This window comes from Cyprinodon tularosa, unplaced genomic scaffold, assembly GCF_016077235.1.
Source record: "Cyprinodon tularosa strain WSP-4 unplaced genomic scaffold, ASM1607723v1 ctg146, whole genome shotgun sequence".
Lineage (NCBI taxonomy): Eukaryota > Metazoa > Chordata > Actinopteri > Cyprinodontiformes > Cyprinodontidae > Cyprinodon > Cyprinodon tularosa.
The window spans coordinates 914306-930377 of NW_024038287.1; the positions used below are offsets into that span (position 1 = coordinate 914306).

A 16072-nucleotide genomic window follows, 5' to 3' on the forward strand; every position below is an offset into this window, starting at 1 on the left:
TTACAGCAGCCTTTTGGCTGCAAACTGGCACTTTTGTCAGTGAACTGTAAGTCCTCCTCTCGAGTAAACAGTTTTTCATTCACTCTCATAAGGTGATTCAGCCTCTCCACCTTGCTCCACATGCTAAAAATCAATCACTAAAGTCATAAGAGTAACACTAACAGAGGTTGGCAGATATGATACTTACAGTCCAATTGTAGGTCTGCATCAGTTTTGTTTTCTTTTTTGTTTTCTTTGTTTTTGTTTGAGGTCTCACAACTGAACACAGACGGTACCCAAACTCATTCTTGTGCAAATCCTTTCCTCATTGGATTCTCATTTTCTCTTCCTTTCCTCTTTTGACAATGATTTTCTTTGACCTTCTTTGCTGGCTCCATCATGTCACAAACCTCTACAATGAAAATGTAAAAAATTCTATGTGGGTATCGCAGCACGATGCATGTGGCTATTGATGCCAAAGCTTTACATTGGGTTGCCATAAAGCTCTTCGTCTCACCCCAAGAACTAGAACAGAGCCGCAAGTCTGCCACCTGATCGGTGGCACAGAAACTGGCAAGTGTGTTTTTCCAACCAGCGCCAGTAGGGGAAGATGACAGAACACTCATTGTCTCATAAACACTTAGATTAGCATCAAAGGGACTTAGAAAACAATATAATAAGGTAAAAATTAAGCTTAATGCTGATTTAAGTTTCTCCAAGAAAGCAGATTAAAGACAATGATTTTATGTTCTCTGGATCACGCTGAATTTGCACATCAAAACCAAAAGGCCAACACAATGATTTTATGTTCTCTGGATCACGCTGAATTTGCACATCAAAACCAAAAGGCCAACACAATGATTTTAATGAGCTTAGAAAATGAAGTTTTTGGTTTTTATCGTTTAACACCCAAACTTTTTCATTCGACATTCTTATACATCAGAACAATATCTGCAGCAAAATAAGTTCTGCAGGTCAGTACAGATGTAATTGGTGTTTCTTTTTTTTTTTTTTTTTTAGGAAGCCGACAACAAGCAGAACAAGAGAGCCAAATTAACCAAACAGTCAGTTTAAGTGGACGCATGTAAGAAGATTAATGGCAAATATCGCCACTAGAGCAGCATAATATGGCTGTCATGCAAAAATTCATGTTGGGACAAATAAACTGTTGCTGTCATTAATAACAGGTGCGAAAGACTGCATAATCAAATTGGGACTTCGTATTAACTAGAAACGTTCCTTAAAATGCTCCAGGGTGGTACTCAAGACCAAGAAAATCTTAATTGCTTAACCCCTACTACTACTACCGGTACTAATACCTGTTCAAAAAAACACTAATAAACGACTTAAAATTCAAACACAGTTCATAGCTTCTTTCTGTAAAGCAATGACAGTTACAGTAATATGCGGTTGTGGTTTGAATAATCAGGTGGGATTAATTCTAAGAATTCTCATTTAAAACAGAAACTTGCTTGTTGAAGATATGATACTCTTTGTCCTTCTTATTTATTCAGAGTTTATAAATCTTATCCCAGGTCATGTTTGTTTGAATAAGTTTGTGACATAAATGGATGACTTTGCAAGGTAATGCACTTTTGAAAACCAAGTGATATTTGCTATGAACATATGTTACTGTCAATTGGAAGTGAATTCATGGTGATTAATATGTTTAAAAAGCACTTTAAAGGCGGAACAAAAACACTCAAGTGCCTGGGGGGAAATGAAAGAGAAAATTAGTTGTTTTTTGGCTCACACATCAAACATTTATCACACCCTTATTTCTTTTTTATCTTTTCATACGTACAAAGTGAGAAACACACCCCAAACTGAAAGAAAACTCCATGATAGCATGGAATATTCCCAGACTTGACTATAAACATCATTCTGCTATGATTATAAGAGTATCATTTTAGGCCGTAAAAGGTGAGTGATCACCTTCTTGTCTTTCAGGTTGACTACTCATCTTTAGGATTGTGCTGTTACAAAAAAAGATAATTAGAAAATGGTGTCATGGAACGATGTGTCGAACTTTGTAAGTGAGGTAGAGTTCAGAAATAAGGAAGATATTAAAAAATCTGTTAAGATTATGACACATACAAAGAAGTTTAAAACAAAAATAAGAATAATAATAAAAAAAGAGGTAAATCCATAACTTTTGGTCATGTGACACTGTTTCACCTGATACACCAGATAGTTAATGTACCCCAGAATCAGACAGCCCTCAAACTGTGTAACATTCCCACCACATTTCTTCTTGTGTGACAGACTGTGCCACTCCGCTGCCCTCTGGCTATCTGGCTCCTGGCCAGGCAAAATGCCACAGACATGTGCTTGTAATTCTATACACCAGATTCTATTTGATGGAGGTTTATTTCTGACAAGGAGTCGTAAAATCAAGGCCCGAAAAAATTAAAAAGCTTGTATAGACTAGTTCCAGGCATTTGCATTTACAGCTCCAAAACGAAGACAGGAGGTCTAATCCTAAGGAAAATTAGGCAGGGTTTCTACTTTTTGGACTGATACTAAATGTCAAATGGGCAAAATGTGCAATATATATATATATATATATATATATATATATATATATATATATAGAGACATATAGCTATTTTAAGAAGTATACAAACATCAAAACATACTATATAATCTTAAGTTTAGGTTTAATAACTGTAGTCATACAAATTCATATATTTGGTTGTCAGTGCAGGCATTGTTTTTAAAAGAATGGTCCTTCCTATCACTCCATATTAGACCATTCCAGGATTACAGAATAGTATAAATGAAGAAATGCCCCTGGATGTTCTTGATAAGACAAGCCTGCTAAAACTTACCATTTAAAACCAACAACCATGAATTCAAGTGAAATGCATGGGACTAGTTTCTCCATAGCGGTGGAATGAGCTGAGCTTTCATGTTGCCTCGGCTTAATGCTTCTAAGATATATATATTAGCTGAAAAAATCCTGTCATGTTCAATAGTTGTGGTATAAGGTAGCAAAAAAAGCATAAAAATGTATTCAATAAAGAATTTTAACAACATTGCATATGAAGCTATCTTAAAATTGAGAGACTATATTAAGTCTTAGCCGCTGCTGCTAAATCTGAATTGCACAGTTTAAGCTGATGTAATGGAAAGTGGTTTTCCTCTGAACGGCCTGAAGAGTGACATCTAATTCTCTGTGGTTTCTGTTGTTCTTTATAGTCACTGATTACTTATATTATCTCAAATCTCTGACCTGGGAACGGAGCTCCTTCACAGTCTGCTCTTGCTTGGACCAGTTCTGGGAGCGTGAGGCGCTCCTGAAGCTCCACTCGACTATCTGAGCCTCAAGCTGGCGATTGGCCTCCTGCAGCCCGTTCACCTGCTCCATGAAGTTCTTCAGTCGAGCATTCAAGTCCCACATGCTTTGGCTGGAGTCCTGTAACAAGTCCATGGATACCTTTGATAGAAGGCGTTCAAATGTTTACTGTCTCACACAGCAGTTATGTTCACAAAGTGAAATGCAGCACCTGTGACGGCCAAAACACTGAGGCCGAACAGAACTGGTGGAGCCACATATACAGTAATATGAGGTTTATAACTTTCACAGCAAACACTATGCCTCCCACATGAAATCACATGCTGACAAAGGTGTTTACAAGGTAAATGTTTACCCACTGATACTCACCTGAATCAACGTGGCCCTTCAAAAACGAGGCAAAGCTGTTTTAGTTGAGTAGTTCTCCTGGTCACACCAAAGTAGTCCTGGAATTCCAACACATTAACAATATTTCTTTACAAAGAGGCAGTCAACACTTTCTATTATCCCCTGTATCCAAGGGCATCGTCAGCCGATTGTTAAAGCTGTTCGTATCACAAAGTCTGTGACCAGGGTCAGTCACAACAGCGCTTTTCCTCCCTGCCCCACCTCACTAGTCTGGCAGGATGTGGGACTGAGGAGAGTCATGGGGTAAGCCCTGGATGCAGTGCCTACCTCTCCGACACTCTAGGGGCCCTTTGTGCTCTATGATCCAGGATTACAGAGCTGCTTTCAAAACAGGCAGCAGCAAAAGCTGCAAAGGGGTTGCTCAGGGAAAAACAGTCAAAAGACCACTGTGGATTTAAACATACCATAACTAACATCAGTCTGTGCCCCAGACCTTTGGTCCTACTTAGCTCTTGCTTAAGGTTTGTAAAGACTGGCTTGGAAAAAATAGTGTGTCTGCCAGACAGTGTGGGTCAAAGATTGCTTCTTTAACTAGTATGATGTGACTCAAACAGTGCTAAAAGAAATGCCTTTAAATGGGGTCTCATTACATGTTTGTTCTTGGGACTTTACATACATTTCCATATCTTTCTTAAACAGCCAGCAGGCAAAGGTGCCCTGCAGAGTCTCACTGCAACCATAGAATAATAAACCGTAAAAGATGTTCTGGAATGAATGTTTGGTTTAGCCAGAGGTGTGTTCCACTCAGGCTTTACGTATGCAAACAAAACAGATCAAAGGGCAACATAGAAAGGAAAAATACTTTCATATGTCATGCAAGTTGCAACAAATTAAAACTGCATAAATAGAAGCTGATTTTACATAAAATGATGTTTAGTATCAGTTGATCTCAGATAAAACTTACAGAGATACATAAACCATGTTGCATGCTTTAAAATGTTTCTGTTTTGTAGCATCTAACATATAATTATTACAGTAAGAGTTAAATCAGTCATTTTTATAGCTCTCCAAATGAACACATGTATTTTGCTCCTTGTAATCAAAAACTCATTAATACATCAGTCTCTATTGTAACCATCACCTTTATTTAACTACAGCTTAGAAGTTCAACACATAAAGCTGTAAAAAGACACAGGCTGTTTAAACCACTGATAACAGAAGCCTATAGTACCCAGTTAGGTGCAACAAACTAGATTATTAATATTACCCCTGCTGTCTGGGTAGCTCAAGTGGTAAGACTTGCACACAGGAGGCCCTAGTTTGAATCTCCACTGGGGGGAATGAGTGGCTCCTGTCTTTCCCTTTCGGCCTGGGAGTGGTGGCCTAGTGGTTAGGCATAGGGCTTTGAATCCGGAGGTTTTGAGTTTGATCCCACAGACTGCCACTCTGGCTCCCTGAGCAAGACCCTTAACCCCACACTGCTCCCTGGGTGCTGCACAATGGCAGCCCACTGCTCCCCCAGGGGATAGGTTAAATGCAGAGAAGTAATTTCCCACTGGGATTATTAGAGTATATAAAATAAAATAAAAAAATTCCCACATGTAAATATTTTTATCTAATTTGACGACACTTTTTTAGCTATTGCAGCTTCAATCTTTTCTTTTCAGGAAGCTCGGGCATGTGTTTCCATTTTTCAGGCGAGGTGAGGCACTAATGTTGGATGACAGACCACGCTGTATTTCACTGGAGCATTATCTACTATGTTGATCTGTGAGCCACCTCTTTAACACCAAACGCCATCATATCTTTTAAAAACCTTACTATGAGCAATGGTGGATTGGGCTGGCACAGAGTCTGGTAAACTGCCTTTGACTACGGCCACATCTGGCTGGACCAATCACAGCGCTTTAGACAGGACTTTACCATGCTTCAATCAGCAGCTTTTCTGCAAGCATACTGGTAATGGTGCGTTCAGAAAAGATGAGTTCTGGGTGTCAAAAACACTTAAATGCCAATCTTGAACACTGAGTCAAATGCTTGTGAAGATGCTTTGCCATTTTGACACTCTGGATGCTCAATGCTTTGGTGGTTTATCTGCTTTGTTCTGTTGGTGTAGTCTAGAGAGCAGCTTTGCTTTTTTTTGTAATTTTTGAGCAAGAATGTCCACCTCAAAATGCCAAAGTCAGTTTGTAAGAATAATGATCCTGCTTAAATATTCTGTGTTGTTCAGAGCGACAGACCTCCAGCATGCTGACGGGGAGTGAAAGCTCTGCAGCTTTTACTCCCAGGGATTGCCCGCTGTCGTTTGTAGCGCCTTAAATTGAATATGTAATAGTTTTAAAAGAAAGCAAATATTTCATCAGGTCATCAGGTTTTAAAATTTTTAGTTAATTTAGTTAATATTTAAACTGTTTCTCCACCTTTCACTAAGAACATGTTTTAATGAGTAGGAATAATCAGAGCTTGCTCTATTTTCCTGTTTTGAAATCTTTTTGAAATCTGTGGTGTTAATATATGTGGTGTTTATATTGATTTATTTTCCTATGCTGAAAGCTTTGCAGAAGTGATCACAGCTTGCATGTAATATCTGACTTTATAAAAGTCCTGGATAAGCTGTTGTGACTGGTTGATGCTCTGTGTCAAAGGAATGGTGCCTATGATGGGTTTAACACTCCCAAGGCTTGGCCACACCGCAGTACCTCTTAACACTGCTTTATGCCATCCCCCATAGACTTTACATGTAATTTAGATGCTATGACGCCCAGAATGCATTCGTGTGAATGCACCTTAAGACGGTGGATTTCAAAGCATATGCCTCCTGCAGGACATTTAAAAACTCAAAAAAACAGAGCTCACCTCTTTGATTTATTGTGAAGTTTTTACCAGCTTTTTACCAGACTGACATGTCGAGTACACAACGCATCAGTCTGGCTGGTCAGGCTACTGGTGGACAGTCATCTTAGGACAGCAGGCCCATTCACACACTGTTCTCAAAGGATAAAGAGTAGAAAAATGTCCACATTGTATGATGCAGCAGAAAGAGCTACTTTCACAAAAGCCCTAAAAGAAGCTCCACATAATAATCCCCTACAATACTTTACATTTGGCACTGCACAGTCCAATCAACTACCAACCTCTGACATAACTAATTCCCAGTATGATTCTTTACAGCACAGGACAGTTTCCAATACTTAAAAGTCCAGTAGAGTAGTAGAGTTCTGTGCTCTAAACTGCGTGCAGCATGCTTTACATCACTGCATGCTGCTTTGCATTGCCATTGGTGATGTAAAGTTCAGGTGTGTATCTACTCACTATGCAGAAAGTTACACTTGACTGTACTATATTTATTGGTGAGGATATTTTTATAATGCCTGGGAATATTGCATTCACCTGTTGCTATTAAAGTGACTGTAACATCTGAACTTTTTGACCTATGAATGACCAAATTATATTTTGCTAATATGATCTACAGTTCGTGTTAATTTTTTGAGCTTTGCAAACATAAAACACACAGAAAGTGAATAATGAAAATTTGAGTTGTTATTCAATGGTCTTAAGTGGAAATTGTTTTAAGATGTTGCATATTTTTTTAGACCAGTTTATTAAAGAGAAACGCGTTCCGGCCATTCACAAACTGCAGAGGACATCCCTTCAAAATTTGATTTGAAGATTTAACACCTAGATGTGCGCATCCCACATTAGGCTGGTCTAAGCTTGGTATCTCTATGTTTGGAAATGAGACGCATGGAAGGCTGCAGACACAGTTTGCAGTATTTTATACTCCTGCTGTACTAAATATTAAAATAGACTCTAGTGGCAGTGCAGAGAATGGTTAAAACACTTCACTGCATGTAGAGGTAGAAAACATTTCCAACATTTCCAATACCTCTTGATGTCATTATAGAGTTACAATATTTCTGTTCAAGAGTTGTTCATATTGTACTGATATTTATGGGTCAAATCATACAGTGGATGTTAACTGTAGTCGAGTTGTATTCTAGATAATTTCGGACACTTTATTTGTTAAACTTAGAACATGCCGAAGATTCCCTCCCCTCCTTATTTTCCCCATTCATTGTCCAAGACTTATGAAATTCATACCACAATCACAGAGAACAGGTATGAGTATGTGAAGAAACTTGCATAATTGTAAACACACTATTTCTCAAACTGAGCAGGGGAGGGAGATCTTGGCAACTTAGAACCCGGAACCTGCGGAAGATTCCCTCCCCTTCTTATTTTCAAAGTCCCTCAAATCACTTTTTCTTTGCCACTTGATCGCTATGCTGTTCAGAACAGGGCAGGCTGTGCGCTACTCATAAGTGCACAGCCTACCAAATGTTGAAAAGGCAATTTTCTGTTAATATATATAATGGAAATTTAGAGATTCAGTGATAAAATTTCACAGGGCATGGAATGGGAGGATGGTTATTTAAGAAAGGGGATGATTTTTAAGATTTTTTTAAGAAGGGCGATGCCACACCTGGATGTTTAAACGGAAAAGTTAAAAAAAAGTATTCAAAATGTTCAGTTTATCAAAAAAAAAAAAAATTATTTATAGTCCTTACGTTTTCCAAATCTGTACACTGAATCTTTGAACAAAATTTAAAAGAGATGATAAAAACTTGATTATCTAATCTAATCCTTTCTAATCATTTTATATATGGTTTTATATTTTTCTAACAGGTTAACTGACTAACTTTGCAGGATTACCTGTGGCCTCTAGAGTATTTAAAAACAGAGCAGTAAACAGACTGGAACTAAATAGAATTGGAATACTTCAACTGAAATGAACAGGATCAAGTTGAACTGTAAGCATAAAAAGTTCATTTTAATTGAAGCTATTGAACCAAAGATGATCTGAACTGATGTAACCCGAAGCGGTTTACAGCTAAATCTGGACAAAAAACCCTAATATTGTGTGAAATGTGTACACCTGCTTTGAATTTAAAGTACCATGTCTGTGAATTTTCATTTACTATATCTATGTACATTTAACTTCTGCACTGAGTAAATTTGAGGGCGGATGTTTGAGTTATAAAGGCAGAGAGCTCCAGCCACTTTACAAACATTGTCTCGGTCTAGACTTTTGTTCTTTCTGCAGACGCGCTAAGACGCTTTTGAAGCTTGTTTGTTAAGTTTCACTTGTCAATTAAACAAAGTGTCAAGTTAATACCAGACGGAGAACCTCACTACTACTTAATTATCTTGAAGAAGATATCAAAATTTAAAAAAAAAGCATGTGAGCCGCTCAAACAAGCCAAGCATGTCTTCTATGTGACTTACTGTCAGCACACTCCCACGCCCTCTCATCAAAGAGGCCTTCACTTTGCAGAGAGATGACAAGTAAATTTGCTGCCCAGTCAAAAAATCCTCAGCGAAACAAAGGCAGCGCCGCGACGAGCGTCTGGGTCTGATGATTTTTGCTGCCAACAAAAAGGAGCAATGTCACAGATCCTGTTCTTAATGTAATGTTCCTCCCCTCAGTAATCGAAGAAATGCCTTCTGACGCATAGCATGCGTGTTTGTTAGTGAGTGTATGTCTGAAGCAGGTGCTAACTTGCTATTCAAATTTCAAGAGAAGAGGTGGAGGCTGTAGCGGTGGACACTGTGTTTAGAAGAGAAAAACAAAACAAGCCAACCTCAGATTATGGGTTTTAGCACCTGGTACTTTCATGAACCTGACCTGTAGGTCGCTCTGCATTCCTCTCTTCCTCTGAAGGCTGTACTTTTAGGAACTCACTGAGTCCACTTTCCATTTTCTGCACAAAGAGCCCTTTATCAAAGGATTTTAAAGGACAAAAATTAAATCCTCTAAAACATTTTTGTGCAATCTTAAAATAAACTTAGTGTCAACATGTTTTTGACAAAACAATATATTATTATATACACCACTTCACATGAGGATAGCAGCTTTTGTGGCCTAAGTCCAAAACATTTAGCAGATTATAATACCAGGAACTCTTAAACAGAATTTGCTATAATAATTATCTTCAGCTTATGTTGCATAAGCCTACACTCACATAGTCAAGTGTACACAAGGTTAGTAGTATATCTAACAATTGATCCTGGACTTCCAGACACTAAACTACTGTGCAAGAAGCTTGGGTATGTTATCCAGGTTAGGATTTATTTGGCATAATCAAAAATAATAACAATAATTATGAAAAATATAAAAATAATGCCACTGTTACTATAATTATGACTTTGGTAATATTAAATTAAGCTAATGCATATTCCCGAGTATCTACTATTTAAAAACCAAAGGACAGAAAACAGAAAATAAATACCATTCTTGTCTACCACTATGGGGGAAAAAATAAAAAAAACAAATTCTTATTAAATACCTAATCTTTTAAGTTTTAAATATTATAAATCTTTTTAAAATACTATCAGTACTATTTAAAGATATAAAAAAAAGAGAGAAAGAGTGGGAGTGGGAACAGGCAGCCCAGACTGACTGGATGGAGCCAAATCCCCCTGGCCACTGTTGTCCCACAGGTGTTGATCATAATACTGGGTTGAAATACCCAGTGTTAAATTGGGTTTTCTAGTTTTAGAACCACCTTTTATTATTAATACCACTATGAAATACAAGAAAAAAGCTCCTAGCTTACTTTGCAGTCCACAGCTTCCTCGCTGACTGAAAAACTGACTCTGATACTGATGTTTGTTATCTTAGATGAGGAAAAAAATCAAAATGAAATAACTAAAAGCAAAAACAACACCAATACTTCTTGCAGGAGCAGAATGTTTCATATACAAAGTTTTACTTATCAGGTTGTTTGGTAGAAGCATTAACATGTTTTGATGTACAAGAGTCAGAATCCAAAAGACCAGCAAGATCATTTTAAATTCCAGTTAAATGTAGGTAAAGGACCAGATTAGAAATAACTTATTTAACTGTATTCAACCGTAAAAAGAAAACAAGGAACCTACATTTAGTTGTAGTTTATTGAATAAAAACATTATCTGTGTCATTGAAATCGGGTGACTGGCACAAAAACATCTGGGGGTCAGAAAGTAATGGCGCCCTAGGCCCTACGCTGTGTTAGGGACTGATCTTCAGAAGGTTGAGCAAACCTGTTTGAACAGAGCAGATTTTCAGAGATCCTGTGAAGTCCGTGTGCAATTAAGCAGAAATTAAGCAGAAATTGTGTGCAAACCTTTTATTGGAGGCCTCCATCAATATTCACATAATCTTCTAATGACCAAACTGGACAAATTCATGGTTGGATGATACGCTGATTTTACCAGGTGCAAAGCAATTTTCCAAATCTCAAACTCATCTGCAACCAGATTTTTTGCATCTTTTATAGTACTTCTTAAAAATCAGGTAAAAACTGACAAACGAAAATATCTGTGAATAATGATGCCCGAAGAAGGATTTGTACAATAGCAGAGGATGGAGAGAAACTCTGTTAGCATGTATATATAGTTGGGTCGGTAGAAATACTAATAGTACAATAACATTCATGAAGAAAAAAAACACAGGCCAGGACAAATTAATGCAGCAAGATGGCAGATCATTCTTAAACAATGAAACCTAATCTAAGAAAAATGTTTACACTTAAAAAAATATCATAATGACCATTTATAAATGGTAAAGAGATCAGTTATTAACAGTTTATAAATGTTGGATTGATTAATAAACTTAGTCTAAACCATTTTATAAAGGTTAGATAGATCATTTATTAAGGTATTAAGTTCACAGATGTTAGTGTTAGGGTAAGTTCAACATGACAGGGCAAGATTAATTAGGGTTAGTAATTGAATTTATCTTTATGGACGATCTCACCCTAACAGCAAGATCAGTACCAGAAGGAAGATGGATTCTGGAGGACTTGGCTCAGGATCGGTACCACTTCAAAATTGGAGAGAACACCATCCCAACTGTCCAAGAAAAGCCTGTGAAGTGCTTGGGGAAGTGGTACAGGGCGGACCTCAATGACAGGCAGAGTGTGAAGGAGATGCTTAGCCAGGCAGAAACTTGGATGACATCTCTTGAGAAGAGCGGCCTCCCGAGCAAGTACAAACCCTGGGGTTACCAACATGGGGTTCTCCCCAGACTGCTCTGGCCTCTCCTGGTCTAAGAGGTACCTGTCTCCACTGTTGAGGGACTGGAGAGAAAACTGAACACCTACCTGAGGAGATGGTTGGGCATCCCAAAAAGCTTTGCTCCATTGGCCTGCCAATAACATCAGTGGTGGAAGAGTACAAGGCGACAAAAACACGCCAGGCCATGATGCTGCGGGACAGCAAAGACGAGAGAGTATGTCAAGCAGAAATCGTCATCTGGACAGGCCGAAAGTGGTCAGCCAGCAGAGCATTAAAGGAGGCCGAGGACAGACTGCATCATGCAGACATTGTCGGGTCAGTAGCCCAGGGAAGGCTTGGTGCAGAAAGAGGTCAGAAAGGTGGAGGAGGAAAGCTGGCATGTCAAGGCTGTAGCCATGAACAAACAAGGCAGCTGGACTAGATGGGAGAGTGTGAGAGAGAGGGCTCTTACTTGGCAGGACATCTGGAGCATGGAAGGCCACCGCATCAAGTTCCTTTTATGCTCTTTTTATGATGTCCTACCTACTCCCTCAAACCTGGACACTTGGGGAATGGTCAAGAGCCCAAGCTGTAAGCTCTGCGGAAGGACGGCTAACCTTGAGGAAGTCCTCTCTCCATGTCACTCAAGCTTAGCAGATGGCAAGTTCTGGTGGCGTCATGACCAGATCCTTGCTCAATTGGAAGACGGCATCGAGCAAGCAAGGAAAAGGGCAAGACAGCTGTCCAAAGGGCCTTGTTTCATACATTTTACCAGGGCAGGAGAAAGTGGAGTTGCAGGAGGGAGGAGCAAGGGGGTCCTGGCCACAGCAAATGACTGGGAGATGCGGGCAGACCTAAAGAAGCAGTTCAAATTCCCTGAGGAGATAGCCCACACTAGCCTGAGACTAGATATTGTTCTGTGGTCTAAAGGTACCAAGCAGGTGGTGCTCATCGAGCTGACTATCCCCTGGTAAGAGAGAATGGAGGAGGCCTATGAGCGTAAGCTCAATAAGTACCAAGCCCTCATCCTAGAGAGCCAGCAAAATAGATAGAAGACCTGGAATCTCCCAGTGGAGGTGGGCTGCAGAGGCTTTGCTGGATGGTCACTTTGGAGAACCCTTGGACTGCTATGAATTGAAGGGCTGGCCAGGAAGCGGCTTGTAGCCTACGCCACCAAGCGGGCGGAGGAGTCATCTCGCTGGATTTGGATCCAGTTCACTCAGTGCTGGCAGAACCGCAGCACTGAGTGAATGAAGAACTGAATATAGAGTTGAGTGGCATTCAGTAGGGGTGGGTCCAGGACGCTGGATCTGCCGTTGAGCCCCTCCGAGGTGTCATGGGCTTAAATCAACTTAACACCAGTGAAGGGGGGTGCCCATTTGACAACCTGCTGAACTTACCCAACTCCTATTCCAGTCACAGAGACCTAGTGATGCCTTGATGGAAGGAGAGAGAGAGAGAGAGAGAGAGAGAGAGAGCGATGCCACTGGCACACAGATGGTGCAGGGGCAAGTATCTGTAAAGGTGGGCCAGTTGCGATATCCCTTATTGTATTTAGCATATTATAAATGGCTAAGATCCATTTTGTAAATGGTTATAAAACATTAATAAACTATATTTCAATCACTAATAAATTATCTCTTTACATTTATAAATGATGGTTATTCTTCATTGTTACCAGAAAAATTACTGAACATTAAATACTGTCATGTTTATAAAAGAAAAATAGATTATTAAAAGAGCATTCAAAGAGACATAGGGGACAAAAATGTTCACCTATTAGTCATGTGACACTGTTTTTTTCTTCCTTGCTTCAACTAAGCATGAAGCAAGGTTATGTTTTGTAGATTTGCACTATAATGGTTCTTTAATATTTAACTTTATTTTCATTATTTTGTTCCTTACTTTTGTTCCTAGCACTTTGAGATAAGCTACCTATGCAAAGGGATCTAGCAATTTTTGTAGATCACCCGCAGGATGCACACTTATTGCACTTATTAAAAAAAATTGCCTAAGGAAGTTTAGTCCCTTATTGTGAATTTTTTAAGATCAGGCCCTCAGACTCAGCAGACGCTCCGAAAAAATCATACCACAGCTGGGTTGAGAAGCTCTGTTTTCAAACTCTTCCTGAGATTGAGACGGTCTGCTAACTGTCTGGGGTTCAGCCCCCTTCTTTGTCATCTTTCTTTTGCTGTTCATTCTTGCACATCGCAAAGCAATGGGCCACAATGCAAGAGATGTTTTGAATTGTGGATTTTACAGAATGGTCTGGCGAGTAGGATCAGTTAATTTTAAGAAGGCATTCTCGTGCAATTGTCTAAAAGTTGTCATAAATCTTAGGCCAGTCTCATTTTTGAGTCAATAGAATAGAATACATACCTGTAAGAATATTTTTAGGGTGTAAGAATAGTTCTGTTTGCAGACACGCAGCATTTGTTGGAATGGCATTGTCTGTCATTAAGTTGTCTTACAGTTATTTCAAGCTCATCATGTTATGTTGACTTATTTGTATTCATTTAGAGCAAACAGTCTAAGGTTTGACGACAGAAGGCTGAACAGCCCCTCTATTATCAAAACCTTCAAGGCTGCAAAAGCAATTTGACAAATCAAACAACAACGAGTGACAATAATACAAACAAAACAAATAAAAAAGCATATAAAATTCATGGTCTCGTTAAGGCAATCTATTTATCTATCTATCTATCTATCTATCTATCTATCTACCTACCTACCTACCTACCTACCTACCTACCTACCTACCTACCTACCTACCTACCTACCTACCTACCTACCTACCTACCTACCTACCTACCTACCTACCTACCTACCTACCTACCTACCTACCTACCTACCTACCTACCTACCTACCTACCTACCTACCTACCTACCTACCGACCTACCTACTTTGGGTCCTTTAGTACTAGGTTTACATTGTAGCGATGTTTTAGGACCGCATTTTATCCATGTTGATGTGACAGCTTCCAGCCGGATCATTCGACATGTCACTAATTGTACTGTAGTTAACGACTATAGCACATCCTTTCCACTACGGGTTATGGCAGATCAAGGTTTTGTATCACGAATGTGCAGAAAATAAATGTCCAGCAGCTGTGTGGAACTACTATGCAATGTTGGAGTACTGTTTATACAGCAAGTTAATGGTATTGGCAAAATGGCATTGGCATTAATTCTGAAAGCTTTCAATAGGATGATGAATTCAAATATTTCTTTAATCATCTCAGAGTTATATTTTAACATTCTCTGTTCTTGATTGGCGGGGCTGATAACAGACTTGGAAAAAATAACAGTCATTAGTGTAACTCTTAGTCCTTCAGTCAACTGAATAAGAGCTTTTCTTTCAACAAACCTTTTCAGTGATTCATATGAGTCATGAGAAAGGAGTGTTCTTTACTACTGCAGCTGTCCTTTTAATGGTTTTGGATCGTTCCTTAACTTTAAGGAAACCATTGTCCCAAATCAAAGAGTACAAAAATTATCGCATAAGCCTTGAGACTCTCTCCTGCTTCAACATGTCATATGACACAAAGTGAAAGAGCATTCTTCAAGAGGAAAAGTCTGCAGGGAAATGTTTGGAAAAAAAGAAGGAATTGTTAATGGATATATATTATGGGATTTGTTTCCCCTTATACCCTTGTCAGAGATACAGGTGTCTTTACAATGCGTGCGTTTTAACAATTGTCTGGAAGGAAATTTGACTCAGTCTGGCTTGAGACCCAGTCAATGGAGACAGAACCAGAACGACCACATTGTCATTCTTACTGTACATTTTTTTCTATCAATCAAACCCACCACACCTCTAAATCAAACGCTGGAGAGACGACATTTATGCGGCAAACCACCCGCCATGCACCATTCCTCACATTTCAGTTTGTAAAAAACAAAGGCAACGCATAACTGAACAAATATTTTTAAACTTTAATCCTTTCTCATGCCAGCATGAAGTGTAGCAGTTCCTCTTGACAGCCTGAGAACAAGAGCGTTAAAATCATTAGACAGTGAAGTCAATGTTTTGAAGGTTCTCTTCGTTTAATGATCTATCCTGTAGATGCATAGAAAAAGGACTGTGAGCTGAAACGATGATATCTTTAAAATGACGAGAAAGGCTAAAAGTTATTATCCTAAAGTTTTCATGGCTGTCCTACATTTGGGTGCTAAAAAAATAAAATCTGTTTTGTAGGCCAGACAAAACTATTAATCTGGGAGTGCCGAGCTCAGATGTCCTTAGGGGGTTAAACAGAAAAGACATGGTGCAAACTTCAAGACACGTCAGCTCAGTTTAAATGTCTTAGAATGAAACAACTTGAACTGTAAATTATACGTACAGCAAAAGCAAAGAGATCAATAATAAATAAATAAAAGGAAATTCAAACAGCTCTCTAAAGCTTTCAT

At 38.9% G+C, this 16072-nt stretch overlaps 1 protein-coding gene across 7 annotated transcripts in view; it reads right to left on the minus strand.

Moving 5' to 3' along the window:
• Positions 1–16072, minus strand: part of krt222 (keratin 222) — a 49861-nt gene that overhangs the window by 28323 nt on the left and 5466 nt on the right. The window contains exons 2-4 of one of the 7 annotated variants that reach the window (XM_038278990.1): positions 8912–9051; positions 3647–3723; positions 3215–3418 (exon numbers count right to left, since the gene is read on the minus strand). In XM_038278990.1, the coding sequence (XP_038134918.1) occupies positions 3215–3412 (198 nt within the window). In that variant the 5' untranslated portion in view covers positions 3413–3418; positions 3647–3723; positions 8912–9051. Of the gene's footprint in view, positions 1–3214; positions 3419–3646; positions 3949–8911; positions 9149–16072 lie in introns of those variants that run through there. The other 6 variants (XM_038278992.1, XM_038278989.1, XM_038278993.1 and 3 more) reach the window with 6 other exon arrangements.